The sequence below is a fragment of the Penicillium rubens genome (assembly GCF_028828025.1).
Source record: "Penicillium rubens strain IBT 27055 chromosome Unknown utg000003l_segment0_segment0, whole genome shotgun sequence".
NCBI classification, from domain to species: domain Eukaryota; kingdom Fungi; phylum Ascomycota; class Eurotiomycetes; order Eurotiales; family Aspergillaceae; genus Penicillium; species Penicillium rubens.
In genome coordinates, this window is record NW_026890601.1 from 6,157,691 (window position 1) to 6,173,337 (window position 15,647).

The 15,647-nt window shown below is 49.1% G+C and overlaps 5 protein-coding genes across 5 annotated transcripts; 2 read left to right on the forward strand and 3 right to left on the reverse strand.

Moving 5' to 3' along the window:
- Positions 1 to 1,739: 1,739 nt before the first annotated feature.
- On the reverse strand, positions 1,740 to 4,178 carry N7525_008571 (uncharacterized protein; the record flags this gene model as incomplete). The annotated part of the gene is made up of 3 exons (XM_061214426.1): positions 1,740 to 2,684; positions 2,737 to 4,040; positions 4,091 to 4,178. The coding sequence occupies 3 exons, from the start codon at positions 4,176 to 4,178 to the stop codon at positions 1,740 to 1,742; spliced, it is 2,337 nt and encodes a 778-aa protein (XP_061068857.1).
- A 1,930-nt stretch (positions 4,179 to 6,108) lies between these two features.
- N7525_008572 (uncharacterized protein) lies at positions 6,109 to 7,275 on the reverse strand (the record flags this gene model as incomplete). Its single annotated transcript, XM_002562628.1, has 1 exon — positions 6,109 to 7,275. The coding sequence occupies one exon, from the start codon at positions 7,273 to 7,275 to the stop codon at positions 6,109 to 6,111; it is 1,167 nt and encodes a 388-aa protein (XP_002562674.1).
- A 1,538-nt stretch (positions 7,276 to 8,813) lies between these two features.
- N7525_008573 (putative UV excision repair protein (RadW)) lies at positions 8,814 to 10,332 on the forward strand (the record flags this gene model as incomplete). Its single annotated transcript, XM_002562629.1, has 7 exons — positions 8,814 to 8,831; positions 8,894 to 8,941; positions 9,005 to 9,080; positions 9,159 to 9,238; positions 9,306 to 9,638; positions 9,691 to 10,161; positions 10,216 to 10,332. The coding sequence occupies 7 exons, from the start codon at positions 8,814 to 8,816 to the stop codon at positions 10,330 to 10,332; spliced, it is 1,143 nt and encodes a 380-aa protein (XP_002562675.1).
- A 1,028-nt stretch (positions 10,333 to 11,360) lies between these two features.
- smp3 (glycosylphosphatidylinositol-alpha 1,2 mannosyltransferase smp3) lies at positions 11,361 to 13,234 on the reverse strand (the record flags this gene model as incomplete). Its single annotated transcript, XM_061214427.1, has 4 exons — positions 11,361 to 12,306; positions 12,381 to 12,508; positions 12,562 to 12,959; positions 13,126 to 13,234. The coding sequence occupies 4 exons, from the start codon at positions 13,232 to 13,234 to the stop codon at positions 11,361 to 11,363; spliced, it is 1,581 nt and encodes a 526-aa protein (XP_061068858.1).
- A 994-nt stretch (positions 13,235 to 14,228) lies between these two features.
- On the forward strand, positions 14,229 to 14,933 carry skpA (SCF ubiquitin ligase subunit skpA; the record flags this gene model as incomplete). Its single annotated transcript, XM_061214428.1, has 5 exons — positions 14,229 to 14,277; positions 14,336 to 14,421; positions 14,482 to 14,649; positions 14,701 to 14,870; positions 14,927 to 14,933. The coding sequence occupies 5 exons, from the start codon at positions 14,229 to 14,231 to the stop codon at positions 14,931 to 14,933; spliced, it is 480 nt and encodes a 159-aa protein (XP_061068859.1).
- Positions 14,934 to 15,647: the final 714 nt, after the last annotated feature.

A 15,647-nucleotide genomic window follows, 5' to 3' on the forward strand; every position in this document is an offset into this window, starting at 1 on the left:
CCTTCTCCTGGAACTTATATTGGATTTACCATCTTACCCAACTGAGAATTCCATCTGTTCGGGGCAACTTCACGTGTAAGCATGAAAAGCTAGGAAGGGGAAAGATGTCTTCATTATGACTAGCTAAGGAGAGACTATAGGTGGGCAACTTATCACATAACATGACAGGGTGGTGACACCGACGACCGAAGCGACGTCCTCGACGCGCGAATTTCTCACGGTATCTATTGTAGCAAGGACAAACACCCACATGGCGTCTTTGTCGCCATTTGTGGTGTGCTGGGTAAGCCTCTCTATGACCTCCACATGTTATTTTTGTTCTTCTCCAGACGTTGGCGCAATTCCTCACATCAGTGATAATGGGTAGACTTAGAGTGGAAGACCCAGAAGATCGCCTCGATGATCCTCCGAAGAAAGGAAGACTTACATTTCATCTTAGGGGTGACAGGTGGATATAGCTGCTGACGTTGTAGATTCTATGCCAGCTAGCAGCTTCGTAAATTAACTAGAGCGGTAAAGCACATCAGCCATAACAGTATAGGAGTAAGTATCCGCAAAAATACCACGTTCTACAGGATTGGCCCAGGTCACATCCTCTTTTCCATAACGCATTTTGAAAGGCTGATAGAACGCTGCAGTATCGCCTTGGGTTGTGAATGACACGATACCCTATCTTGCAATTGACGAATGAACTGTAACCTAGTGTTTAAGTTAGTTTACCACGGCAAAGAGTGGGTTCTAAGGAATTGCAACTCACATATTAAATCTCTACAGCCCATATAGCGGCTGTGATGTGGAGATAGTGTCACATAAGGAGTCTCTCGAGTCACTCTGACTTGAGAGAGAATTTTAGCAAAAAGGGTCGTGCTTGTTGCCCGGACGATTGTAATCTAAATTTACTGGCTTCAATGACTGTAGTCGAAGATGACCACCTTCGGGGAGCCAGTTTAGTGCTGCATTTAGTGTGTTTGTGGGAGAGATGAGAGAGGTCTTGGACATACTTGGGCAGACTGTAGTGCCGCTCTGTCAAATAGCGCGTTAAATGTCATGCGAAGGGGACCGGTGACCTTCACCTTGCTATCTAGAGTCTTGGTTATCCACGCACTTTGATTACAGTTCTCTTGTGGTTGCTCATTGGTTAGGGTACAGGATTCTCTCGGTGCACCGTTCTGTAGTTACCGGCCTTCATCGCCATCCTCGAGGCACCTGGTCCGCTGGTGTTGGCGTCGACGAAGGCGACGCCGGAAGCCCTCAAGATCGTTCGGCAGCCTCGAAGCTAGACGGGTAAATTCATTAACGGCTTTTCTCAACGGCTGTTGAGATTCAAGAGCCTAGTCGACCGGGTAGGGAAATGATACTGGTAGGGAGGAGGTGGAATATGACGGGGGTTGTGACAGGATGAAATATTGCTGATAAAGGTGCCTTCTCTTATTAGGGCTTCCCTCACTTGGATATTTCTTAAGTCTCATCTGAATATCTCTTACTCCTCATTTACTGCTCACGTTCACTTTATTTGAATCTAATTTGATACGATGTTCATATGTATGTCTCGCGACTTACCACCTCTCTTCATCTTACATCCACTTTATTATAGAAATCAGAAATATTTATTCATTCTGATGCCCTCCCCCCCTATCCCCACTCAGGGGGGAGGGCATCGCAACTAAACATACAAAAAAATAGAATTGGTATCAACTGCGGGGAACGCTACACAAACATCTTGGTACAAGCCGGCGGGTCTAGTACCCGCGCGGCGGGGGCGGGGGCGGGGGGTGCGATCCGGGCGGCGGCGGCGGGAAGTACAGGGAGGGCGCGTGGCCCTGGGGCATGTAGCCCGGCAGGGGCAGGCGCGCGAAGTTCGAGCCCGGGGGTGGGGGCAGCTGCGGCGGCCCGTTCATTGCGAACGGGTCCGGCAGGCCCATCCCCAAACCCAGCTGCTGACGGGCGGGGAGAAGGCGCCGCGGCTGCTGGGTTGGGGTGGGCCGTGGGAGGATGAAGGACCGCGGGTCTGTTGGCCCGTGGCCGTGGAGGGAGGAGGGAGGAGGGCCCGGGTGGGCGTGGGTGGGCTGGGGGAGGAGGGCACGGTGGTGGGTGCCGGGGTCGGTGCGCATCATTGGAAGGTGTTGGGGCACGGGCTCGGTCAGAGCTGCGTCTGCCAGAATGGAAAGTGCCCGTGGGTGCACGGGGAAATCAGCGGCGCCATCGTAGCCCACGACTTTTCCACTGGCTTCTTGCTCGTGGATGTAGGTGGCTGCATGAAGCATGCTGCCGAAGGCATCCTTGGCGTAGGTTCGCAGAGCATCTTCGTCGGTAATTTCTGCTGGTGCAATCTCCTCGTTCAGGCGGCCCAGCCGTACTCTCTGGACGAATTCCTCCCATCCCTCCTCCGCTGCCATATAGTCAACTGCCCCCTCCGGGTCTCGAACTGCACTGGCTGTAAATCCACGCTCTTCCTGTCTTACCGCCGTTTCGCCGTCCCGGAAAAGGAATTGCTTCACGGATTGTTCTGAATCCGATGTATCATACTGGAGCCTGATTAGCTGCGTGTTCGATTTTGGGCAGTCTTCGAGAGTACGTACTTCGGTGTGTTCATCGTCCTCGGCCACCCTGCGGCCCTGGATCAGGGCCATCATCTTGCCCATAAGCATCTTAAGCATATCATCTTGGAGGTCCTCCATGCGCCGCTGTTTTCACAAGTCAGAATCCTCCAGTGATAAGACAAAGAACCAAACTTACCCTTGCAGTCTCTTTTGCAATGAGAACCTTGGCCTCATATACCCGACTCTCCTTATCAGCGGTCGCATTGTACTCGGCGTTCAGTTTCTCAATTGCCTTGCGTTCGTACTCATCCAGATCCCGCTGGACTTGTTCGAATTCAGGACATTCTTTGTGTGCATTTTTCTCGCGAGCAAGCTTGTGCATGGTTTGATCGGCCATGACACTCAGCGCAATACTCTGGGCCTGACCAACCTTCTTAAAAAGCGCAGACAGTTCCTCCTGGCGAGTTTTTGTTGGCATTGATTCTGGAGTAGGCTCGGGGGTGGGACCACGCCAATTTTCGGCGACGTCCCAGATCTCGTCTTCGATTTTCTTGCCGCGTTTGATAATGGTGGCCTTAGCACGGCCACGTCCTCGACCACCTCGAGGCTTGGTAACAGCTGTAGGTCGAATTGGACCGACGAATCCACCGCGGCCTCCGCGACCACGGCCCCGGCCACGTCCTCGACCCCGGCCGCCGCGGGCTCCTCGACCTCCACGGCCTCCTCCTCGAACGGTAGAGTCGTAAGCAGGGGGGTCGAATTCTTCTGAAGGAATAGGAATGTCCTCAGGAGACGTTTCAGGCTCATCAGTTCGGGCCTTTTTGCTTATAGTGTCCTCTGAATCAACATCCGGGGTTCCGTTTTGCAATTCGAGTGACTTCCGCTTGCGCGAAATTCGAGGTGAAGACACTGCACTGAATGACGCTTCGTCAATCTGTGAGATCTTGGGACTTTGACCAGCGGGAGTGTCCTCGGTCTTTTCTTTAGCTCCAGGCGACACGGGGGCTGAAGCAACCGTGCGAGGTTCAGGGGATTGAGAGACTTTTTCGAAAGGAGGTTCGGACTTGAATTCCTCATTATACTGGTGATATTCCATGTCATCATCTGGCTGGTTGTTTTGATTGTCAACGACCTTGGTTGGCGAGACGTCTTCTTCGAAGGCGCCATCTCCATCCGGCTTCAGCCTGGCTGACTGCCGGGTGGTCCGCGAGGACTCAGGAACAGTCCGAGGATGTCGAGGACGCCGAGTGCGAGGGGTCTCTGGGTTTTGTGAGACCGCACTGGTTCCATTTTCATTTTCCCCATCAGGGACATCATCGGAATCAGCAGGTTGGATTAGTTGGAATGATGAAAATTTTAATTTGAGGATGTGCGAGCCAACTTCTGGTTCGCTTGATTCATTAGAAGGAAGATGGCCAGGAAGACTGGCACGGCCACGGCCGCGAGCACGTCCTCGGCCTCGACCTCTTCCACGAGTAGTAGTGGGAATTGGAATGGGATCTATACACGTCAGGGATTGGACCGATGGCGCAAAGCTGTATGAGCCCTACCTTGTACGGTGCGCCCAGAACGCGTAGAAATACTAGGAGTCCTGACAGCAGGCTGTGCAGCCGCGCGGTTTTTCCTTCTTCCCACCATCGCTGTTGGTCTGGGGAAAATCAGTTTTGAACGGGGAAAATTGATCCAGTAGCAAGGGGGGAGGAAATCAGGGAGATGGGAAATTGAAGCATAGATCAGATGTAGGATACATCAAAGGTAGAATAGAATTTCAAGGACAATACAGTTCAAAGGGGGAAAATGGTAGTAGAAAAAGGGAAAAAAAGTACAAGTCGCGTTGCCAAATGCAGAATGCAGAAAGGAAACGTCACTGGGAGCAGTGGGAAAAAAAGGCTTGGCAAAGCGCGAAGTAGAAGAGAATAACACGCGAAGATCAGAAGATCAGAAGATCAAAAGATGCAACGATTCAAAGGAGCCCAAAGATCCCAAAGATCCAAAGAACCTCAAGGCCAAGATCAAGGGGACAGGGTTTTTTTTGGGTGTCAAAACAAGATAGGAAAAACAAGGTGTAGATTGGAAGGGGAAGAAATGGAAAACCCCCATCAAGACTTATGAAATAACTTACCAAAGCGATGGATATGGGGAAAAAAGATGCGAAGTAAAAGGGAAAAAGCAGAGATCTACTGCAGGATTTGACCGGGTGGATGGGGAAAACGGGGCCAAGTAAAAAAAAAACGGGGGGAGAGAGAACAAGAACGGTAGAAAACAGGACAGAAGGAGTAGAAGTTTAAAAAGGAAACCTTGGAAGAATATGGGGAAATGAGTAAAAAGTCGAATATTAGAAAAAGAAGTCGGGGAAAGTTAAGAGAGAAGATGAGAAGAGAAGGGAAAAAAGAGTCGAGAAAGTAGAAAAAAAGTAGAAAAGAAAGGGAAAAGGTCAAAACAAGTTGATTATGGGAGATGCTGAACCTTGGATCTTTCGTATATAACACTATTCTATATACTATATACTATATACACCTATATTGTTCATTCAATTCAATTCTATTAAATTACATTCTTATTCTTTGGTCTATTGATCGATGCCTATATACCCATGTCTATGTCGATTGAGATCGACTTCCCCGTGACTCGGCTGAGGCTCGGGAGCCACAATAGCATAGAACACCTTTACATTATACATTCAACGTTGAATAGACTATACATTCCATTCATTCTATCACTTCTGCCTGGGAAACAATAGAGTATAGCCTACCTACATACAAACATCATGTACGTGTGTATCTCCGATCCCAGCCACTTCCGGCACTCAACTGCCGGAGTATTTAGCCTACGTGAATACAACATAGGAGTCTACGTGTCTATATAGTACGTTGGTATTGTCTATCTTTCGGGCTTTATTATCTTCCATATACATGTCCATATTCTATCAATTGATATAATAATCCATCTTCTATTCTATATCCCTTTCCCCTACAGAAAATATATACGGACCCACTTGAGTCTAGGAGTCGGTGACAGCAACGCTTGCGGTTATCTTGCAATGTACTCTATACGGGGTACTCTCAGTGCTATTGGCTCTAATAAATATTATCTATGAATATTCCCAGTTGGAAGATACCAGTATTTTAAATATCCCGGAGGGAATGTGTCACTTCCTCCAAGGTGCTCTAGTCCACGTCATCCCTAGCTAGGACAATAGTATAACTATAATGCATTTTTCGCCACACTCCAGGGCTGTCTAGTGTAATTAACATGGCAAAGCAAATCAGGAGTAAAAAAGAAACACTTCCATGAATACCCAGTCCACGGACACAATTGGAAAATGTAAATGATAATTGAAGCCACATTGCTACTCAACTACCCCAATATATATACTTCCACCCGTTCAGTATGTGCAAAAACAAATTCAGTTCAAAAGATCCAATTATACCACCACCCATCCATCCCCTATGTACACAAATATGTCCAAATATCCAGTCATCATATACAGAAACATAAAAGGCAAAGAAAAAGAGAGAAAAAAGAAAACATTGCAAGTCATGCAGATCACGATATTGAGGTAGATCAATCATTTTTCATAAGGGGATTCGTTCAAGTCATATCTCTTCACTGATTGTGAATGCGCAAAACCAAGAGTTGGATTCGGTCTTGTGCGGATGGTCTCCTCCGACTCCGACCCAGGCAATGGGGAAGGCGCACGCATGGCATGGTCGTGGAGGGAGCGAGCAGATCTCATGCGCGTGATCGTCCCCGCCGTGATGGTTTGTCCTGCGCTCGGTGAGGCTTTAACCATCGTCCCCGGGGAGAAGGTTGGGGATGGACAGGGGCTTGTTGAGCGGAAGAGAGGGTGGATGTTGTTCTCGCTGAATGGGTTATACTCCCACGTGGAGTTGTTCGAGCTGGACTGTGTTGGGGAGTCGATGCGGATTGTTGATGCTGTTGGCGAGGGCATTGATGGATGTACTCGACTGTCTAAGGGGAGTGCAGTTGGGGGATTGCGGCGTAGGCTGGGCATGCTACGGATGCTGTGTGTGCCTCGGAGGAGGGGGCGAGTGTCCCGGTCTGGGAGTGTGTCTGGCATTCTGTCGCGTGTCGGGGATGGACTTGGTGAAGTGTGTGTTGAGGAGCTGTTGTCGATGCTGGCGTTCTTTTCTTCCTTTGTGCTTGTAGGACAGAGTGTTGTGTCTGAGTAGCGGCTGGACCGTCGAGGGAATTTGCGGAGTGAGGATCTTTTGGGTTCGAATAGCTCGGACAAGTCGCATACTCGAGGGGGTGATGGGAGGAAGTTAGGGCTTTGTGGGATATCCTTGAGCTCTTGGGAGTGAACCTCTTGTGAGTAGGCACGCGGCCATTGAGGGTTGGATTTCTCCTGGGCTAGTGTCATCGCGAGGAATCCACAGTATAGACCTTGTGCGAACACTGATAGTGCCCAGAACACAGAGCGAACCACAAAGACCGAGGCTTGAGGACTCCTTGCCATTGCTCCGGCAGATGCTGCAGCGGCAATGAGTAGATATCCGCCAGCGAAACATATCCATAGTCGGCGGCCCGTTTGGATATTTTGATGGTGCAGCAGACCAAGGGCAATCAAAGCCATGCAGCTTACTGCACTTAGGATAGTCGAGGCCACATCGGGCGATGCTTTTGAGGTTGCATAGCAGATACCACTAAGAATGGTGACAATGAATGTTGCGAGCAAGGAGGCTGCTGCCAGTGAGTAAGATAGGTGAGGCATGATAATGTAAAAAAAAAGAGAAAGACAAGGCAAAAGAATGGCCTGGAACTATATCAAAAGAGAGTAAGAGAGTGTCGATATGTCAAATGGTGGCAGACTGCCAATCCAAGACGTTTACCAATGCACACAATGAGTGTAAGAAATCTGCGGACTTCATGGGAGGGAAGATGTTTGTATTTATGAGTTTGGTATGCGTATAGGCAGAGGGTTCACACAACACGGGACGGGGCGATGCGGATCTCAAGCGTGGCTCAAAGTATATCGGGGAAGCAGTCAGTCTCAACCTGTCATTTTCATTTTCTTTTCCCAGAAGAGATCGGTCTGATCCATCATTCCAGTACGATGGTTAGACTTTGTCGATAAGAATTGGCTTGACATCAATTGGATCGATTGGCTGAGGTAGAGAGATGCCGGTGGAGTATGCATAATGTGTGTGAATATTTGAAATTGCCGTATTTCGCGCTTCATTCTGGGGTAGAGGCCCTGCCCAGACCGTCCTGCATAGTAGAAATCCGATAGTTTGGTTAATCCCACTAACAATGGCACTATTTAATCTGATCCATCAGTCTTTGCGAACAGGCCGATCATCTCTCGATCTCAATAGTGCGGGCCGGATGTGATGTATCTCTCTCCCTTGCGAGAGGAAATCTCCGCGTTCCCATTGATCTCGGTTGAATCAGACTAAGCTAAGTATAGTGAGTCTAGACAAATTCAAAATTGTACTTTGTTAGATTTTATAGATCCATATTCCGTACTCCGTAGTTACAGAGGCACAGACTGAATACTATGACCTGTCCTGCAGGAAGTATACAGGTTGGATTGTCTACCTGTGTTTCGGTCAATTTCTTTTCCGGAAGAGGTCTGGCGCATTCAATCGAGTATTTGTCAAATGAATTTAATAGATTTTCGTGTGTCTTGTGGATTTTTCTATGTATCGTTTTCCATGTGGGTACAAATGTACAATATGTGCAATGTACAATGTCCGTGCTACTTGCTCGAGAGGCAATAGTGGCGCAATACTGTGTTATATAGGAGTCCAAAGAGCCGAGTATTCATGCTAGAAAAGCCTTCAATGTCATTGGGACTAAGTTGGGGTACAGATCTGCATCTCCAACCTATTGACTCTCGATGTCAGCCTGGGATGTTGTCATCGAGGCGGCCAACAGGCAACCAGCTTGGAACCAAATGGGGTAGACCAGAATTATTCTATGTGCATATGTGCACCACATGGAGAGTAAGAGAGCTGTGCACGAGAAGAACAATAATAGCCTGTTAATATCATCAGATTTGAAAAAGGTGTCCTAGAAAGTTGTCCTGATCAAAAGCTGAGTAGTGGAAGTAAATCCGAAGGCGGTCACCGCACTCGTTTGCTATCATCGTCACTCTGAATGCTCCCCTCCTACTTTCTTTTCCTTCTCTTCGACTTTTCTTCGACTTCATCGCTGAGAGGATCCTTTGCAATAACTATTTCTCCTATATCAATTCGACATCTTTTCTCCTTGCCCTTTTTCTCCCTGGTTTTACCCCAAAGCGGCAAAATGAAGCTCACTTTCAAGGTACGAAAACCTGCTCTTGGGGTCCCCATTGCCACAGACTGCTGACAAGTTGTCGATCACAGGACCTGAAGCAGGAGAAGTTTGTCATCGATGTCGAACCTTCTGAGACTGTACGTTCGTTCCCTTTCGCTACAACTAGCCAGCGTCATCGAGTGCGGGGCTCATCTTTTTAGGTTCGCGAGGTCAAGGTCAAAATCGCCCAAGAGAAAGGCGAATATGAGGCTGAGCGCATGAAGGTCATCTACTCTGGTTCGTGTTTTCTCCCTTGATAGACGAATTCTCCATCCACGGTGCCGTGGCTAACCCTCGCTTTTTTTCTCATTGTAGGAAAGATCCTTCAGGATGATAAGACGGTCGAATCTTACAACATCCAAGAGAAAGATTTCCTAGTGTGTTTGCCTTCAAAGGTATGAGAACAAGCCTTGTCTATGACTTCTATGATGACAGAGCCAAAACTGATGGATTGATGTTCAGCAACCCAAGGCCGCCGCGTCCACTGCTTCCTCGCAAGTTCCCTCGACCCCGGCTGCCCGAGCTCCTGTGTCAACACCCGCTGCTCCCCCAGCTCCTCATGCTGCCGCTGCTCCTCCCCCTTCTGTCGCTCCGGCGACCCCATCCCCGGCCGGTGCAGCTCCGGCTCCATCGAGCGGTCCCGCCTTCGGAGATCCTTCCGCTCTCACCATGGGCCCTGCCGCTGAGGGAGCAGTTGTCCAGATGGAGGCAATGGGATTCGCACGCACTGATATCGACCGTGCCATGCGCGCCGCATTCTACAACCCTGACCGTGCAATCGAATACCTTCTGACCGTAAGATTTTATTAGAAACTACACATTGAGTCTTTGCTAATGATTACGACAGGGTATTCCCGATAACATCCAGGAACAGCAACAGCAACAACAACAAGCCTCAGAGACAGCCCCTACCGGCGCCGCTCCTGCTGCTCCTGCTGCCCCTTCCGGTGGCGATGAGCCTCACCTCAACCTCTTCGAAGCTGCCGCTCAGGCCGGTGGTGAAGGTGGCCGACCTCGCGGTGCTGCCGGTGCCGGTGCCGGCGCCGCTGGTGGTGAAGCCCTTGGCAGCCTGGAGTTCCTCCGCAGCAACCCCCATTTCCAACAGCTTCGTCAGCTTGTTCAACAGCAGCCTCATATGCTCGAGCCTATCCTGCAACAGGTTGCCGCTGGGAATCCTCAGATTGCGTCTATCATCGGACAAAACTCCGATCAATTTTTGCAGCTTCTGGGCGAGGAACTCGAGGACGAGGAGGGTGCTTTGCCACCTGGCGCCCAGGCCATTTCGGTTACGGAAGAAGAGCGCGATGCCATTGAGCGTGTATGTTGAAATTTCCCCTCTATCTCATGGTTTTTATGACTAACCTACAACCAGCTATGCCGCCTGGGCTTCCCCCGCGACTCCGTCATCCAGGCCTACTTCGCCTGCGACAAGAACGAGGAGCTCGCCGCCAACTTCCTCTTCGACCAGCCGGACGAGGATGAGCAGTAAAGAATTATACGTTCTCGCTCGACTTCTTTCTTCCTCCCCTTCTTCCCCTCCTCTTAACGTTATGTTCTATGATGAATACCAAGCATGCTGCTGTTTGAATTGATTCCCATCTCTCCTCACGCCGGATTCCTTCCCATGAATACGACTCAGTGTTCAGCTTGGCGTCACTGGGTTCGTACTTGGCTTCTTCGCATCCCGCTGTTCCCTCTCCCCAAAACGCCTGTTATGTATCTACCTTTTTAGGGCAAAATGGGACCTGTTCGCTGCATATAGTGTATGTGAGTAATTGTGTAGTATTTTTCGGATAAGTGGCGATCTTCGATCTGGTCATCTGCCATGTGATTTTCATTGGTCATGCGTATTTTATATGCAAGTAGACAGATGTGCAGATGACCGGATGGTTGGAATGCGTATATCCGCATGATTGGAGAAGTTTATATTCTAGGACTTGGAACCGCGAGGACCGCCCAAATCGTCAGAAATATATATCCTCACACAGCATTTACTATGTGCCCCGACCTAGGTCGACTTGATGTCCACAAGTGTATATATAGCCCTTATCGCCCCCTTATCAGGTTGTCTCTTTGAATGGCCTTCTAATGTTCTTCTGTCTTTTCTCCGTATGATAGGTCCATGCATCGTAGCTATTCGAACTGGGCACCACTGGAACTGGGCAGTGGTGCCCCTGACTACAACCCAGCTGACCAGCCTAGACGGGAATAAAAAAGCCAATGTATTAATAGATTGAACATAGTACTACTTACAGGTAGAGGTAAGTACAAGTAGACTAGAGCCCCAAAGATATCAACTCGATTCACGCCCACCGCCAATGCAAAAGGTATCTTATGGAACCAGTAGCCCTAACATGCACCGAAAATATCCAGAGAAAAGAAAAGAAAAAGGGAGATTGCAGTCCAAATCTAAGTGAGAATATAGTTCCCAAATACAGAATATGAACAAAATACAACGCCCCGTCCATGAATAGAAAGTACATCCATCCATGAACACGCAGAAACAGAAAAAGAAGACTATTTGCAAGATCTCCGCACAGACCAAACACCCAGCCCGCGACGCCCAACGACCCGTTTCAGAGTCGGCAGGATCCCGTCTTCGCCGAAGTCCATGTCATCGAGGTTAAGGTGTTTGCGGTACGACCAAAGTGGATGAAGTTGCAAGTTCTGGTCTCGGCTCTGACGCGCGGACACAGCGTATGGATCGAGGAACGCAGCCGATGTAGGCGCGACCAGGAATACAGGCGATGGAGTAGAGCAGGCAGGTACAACCTTCTCCAGCTGCAGCATCATCTCCGCACCGGACATCCCCATGAGATCCAGAGTCTGGATCTCTGTGGTCTGGTTGTCCCCGCCGAGAAGCCACAGCGGCGGTGAGTATGTCTTCCACCAGAAAACTGTCGCGGAAGGTATGTGGTGTGTTGTGCTAGACGAGACGATGTCCCGCATTGCTAACTGCGTGGGGACCACGCCGCCTTGGTGGTACACGCCCATGAGGAAGCCCATGGCTGCGTTGAAGATGACCCACACGGCGAGGAGGAGACGGGAGCGGCGCATGGGGACGCAGCTGAGGAGAAGGGGTACGGCTGGGAGGAGGAAGCGTGGTTCTTGGTGGGGGAAGAGGGAGAGGAGCATGGTTGCGGAGAGCGCGGAGAGGGCCCGCACATTGCGCATCCAGTATGGCACCAGTGGCCAGCTGAAGAGGGAGACTAGCATGGTTATGTACACTGGACCGAGGAGTTGGAGGAGGTTTGCGGTGAAGTGTTGATGGCGGGGGTGGAGGCCGTGCTGGGCTAGGTTGGACGTGTCGGTATTGTAGAGGAGGTTGTTGAGGGGAGTTATTATGGGATCGCGGAGGGCGCTGAGGAGGGAGGCTGTCGGCCGGTAGAAGGTTGTGTCTGTGTAGACTGCGATGAAGGAAAAGAGGAGACCGAAGAGGAGGAGTGCTGCGAGGGAGAGTGGTCTGGTGGGAACGCGGGGTTAGTACATGTGTATGAGTGAGTTGGAGGCGAAGTGTATGTATGTAGATTGACGCACTTGCGCTGGAACTGAGGCAGCAATTGCAGACCCGGGAATAGAAGGAAAGCCGGGAAGGTGATGCGGTTGAAGACGCCCACCACGGCGATGAAGGCGAGCACGGCGTGGGAGAAGAAGGACGAGTGTCGCTGGGAGTTAAGTCAGCGTGAATAGTGTATTTCGAAGCTTTATCTCTTCGCACCTTATTCTCGACAATGCGCCGAATCAGAACCAGCCCCCAGGCAACCAACAGGGTCTCGAGGCTGTTGGAGAATGTGTGCGTCTGATACGTCCAGGTGACATAGGACGAGGCCACCAGCACCACTATTGCGCGCCGATGACGCGGGGAAGGCACTAGCTCATAGATCGCCCAGTCCTCCAGCACAAAACTCAACAGGAACATTCCACCGCGCAGCGCATAGTAGACCAAGTGGGGTGGGGGACTGCCCGACCCGATTTCAGTATAGAACCATTTCAAGAGGCTCATTGGAAGCTCGTAGGTCGCCCATAATGGGAATATGCTGCGGATGGGATGCTCAACGGTAAACTCCCATGGTAGCTTTGACGGAAATGAGAATATGCGACCTGCATTTTGGTGATCTGGTCAATATTATTTTCCCCCTTCGTATAGGGGAGTCGCGGGACAGCCGGATCGCGCTTTTTTTTCCCTTCGCTTTGGGAAAAATCGCAACAAAGATTTCCACGCGTTTGTGTAGTCGCGGCATGATCACGATTTGTCAGGCGATCATTGGATTGTTGAACACACCTGCAAAGAGCTCTGGGCCTTGGAAATTCTCATCGGGATGTAGATAGCTTGGTGACAGTGCGAAGTACACGCGAATCACTAATAACAGTAGATATGTTCGACGCCACATGATTGTAGAAAAAGGAACATTATTAGAAATAAAGAATGAAAGTAAAGAAATAGAATGAAATGATCGAAGGGAGAGGGGATGGGAAGAAAAGTAAACTAAAACGCGTATTGGACGATGATATCACTGGCCTCGCGTTAAGCGGTAAATTGAGAAATTCAGTAAATCGAAGAGGAATTCAGATCTATGTTATACTCTATAGTACTTCCGGTAGAATCTATACAATATATAATCTAGTCCCTACATATATACGTATTGATGTATACATCAAAATATATCAAAATACTTGTTAATGTGATTGATATGCCTGGATTTCGTATAGATCTCCTATACTCCATACCCTAAGATACCATAGTTGATAGATCGACAATCTTTCAAAGAATATACCAGAACATCCAATTATCCAATTTTCCCAAAATAGCCTAGTTACAATTCTGCAGTTTCTTCAAGTCCAGATTCTTGTTTTAGCCATTGCTAGAACTTACATATGTAATCGGCCGCCGTTGCTTCTGGCTCAGTACGGAGTTAAGCCAGGGCAGGGCTGCTTGCAGGTAGTACCCTAGGTTCCCAAACTGTTGGTCCTCAAGCTAGTAAATTGCTAGTATGTTACTGGTCGGATTCTCATTTTTTTCAATTGAAAGAATGAGTCAACAACAAATGTATAATTTAGGCAACTGTACGGAGTACTCCGTAGTAAGAACTAGTTAAGGCGTGGGGGCTGACTTTGCCTTGTTGGGAGATACCCGCGACCGCCTTTGGTAACTCAGAGTCTCTTCAACATCACCACCTGCCATCTACTCATTACATCCTCGTCATTTTCAACCTTCGTCTCTCTTCAGATATACCAACTCTGAAGACGGTTTTAGATTCATAAGAGATATACACATCCCTCCACCTACGTGAGTAACGTCCCCGCCGTTGGACCACCCCGCACTTATTCGAAACTAGCAGAGCTAACATCACCTGAACGTTAGATTCCATCTTCAACATCAATACCATGAGCTCCATCACCCTCACCAGCTCCGATGGAGTCGATATCTCTGTCGGTAAGGATAACTTCCACACAGCAGGCTGTCGTGAGTTGCACTGACAGATTCTGAATAGAGCGCACCACTGCTGAGCGCTCCGTCCTGATCAAGAACATGCTCGAGGATCTTGGTGATTCTGGAGAGGCTATCCCCATCCCCAACGTGAGTTTCGCACCGAAATAGTTGGCATCCAGGACGAAACGCTTACACCTCTTTGTTCAGGTTAACGAGGCCGTCCTCAAGAAGGTCATCGAGTGGTGCGAACACCACAAGAACGATCCCCCCAGCGCCAGCGATGATGACGACAACCGTCGCAAGACCACCGATATCGATGAGTGGGACCAGAAATTCATGCAGGTGGACCAGGAGATGCTTTTCGAGATCATCCTCGTACGTTTCGTTTTAGACTCGCTTTTCGACGCATATACTGACTGCTCCCAGGCTGCCAACTACTTGGATATCAAGGCCCTCCTTGACGTCGGCTGCAAGACCGTCGCTAACATGATCAAGGGCAAGTCCCCGGAGGAGATCCGCAAGACCTTCAACATCCAGAATGATTTCACTCCCGAGGAGGAGGACCAGATCCGCCGCGAGAACGAGTGGGCTGAGGAGTAAGTTGCTCCAACAGTATCCGTGGATAGAACCTATGCTGACATTTCTGCTTTAGTCGCTAAATGATGATTTTTTGTCTGTCTCTTTTTTTTCTTAAAAACAGAAAATGATATCCTCCCGGCTGTTTACGACAATGTGCAGCGTAGCCCTTCCTGTCTAGTAGGGTGATTATCTTTTGGGGCGTTTATTCTTGCTATTTTCCTTCCGAGGTTATTCGATTCGATTTGGAAAAAGATCGCTAGCCTTGCAATGACATCTATTACAGAAACCTTTTGAATCCAGTAGTAGATAGTTAGCGGGGTCATAAAACCGTCATATTTTTACTATGACGACAGGCGCCAAGTGGTAAAAATAGCCCAACTACATAGTTAGTTACTATGTAGCATATAAACGCAGATTCATGGCTGTACGGAGTACTACAAAGTGTAATACGAACAGTAGCACCACAAATCATGAACATACAGCATGGGAATTCTCATGCAACGCCCGGATCAAATCTACGGCCATCAAGACCATCCCAAAAAGTAGGCAAAAGGATATTCAATTCGATTCAATCAGATTTGTATCAAAAAAGAAAATCCCCCGCCATGCCAGTCCTACAAGCCCGCCCCCAGCAAGAAGACGATCAGCCCTCAACAGCAACAAACCCTTTTGCAAACGTAATCCGGGCCTGCCATCCATATCGATAATAAGGGCGTGTTGGAAATCCATCATATCTCCACTCGGAACCGTGGAAAAAATGATGACCCATTGGAAGATTAAGAAAAAAAAAAGAT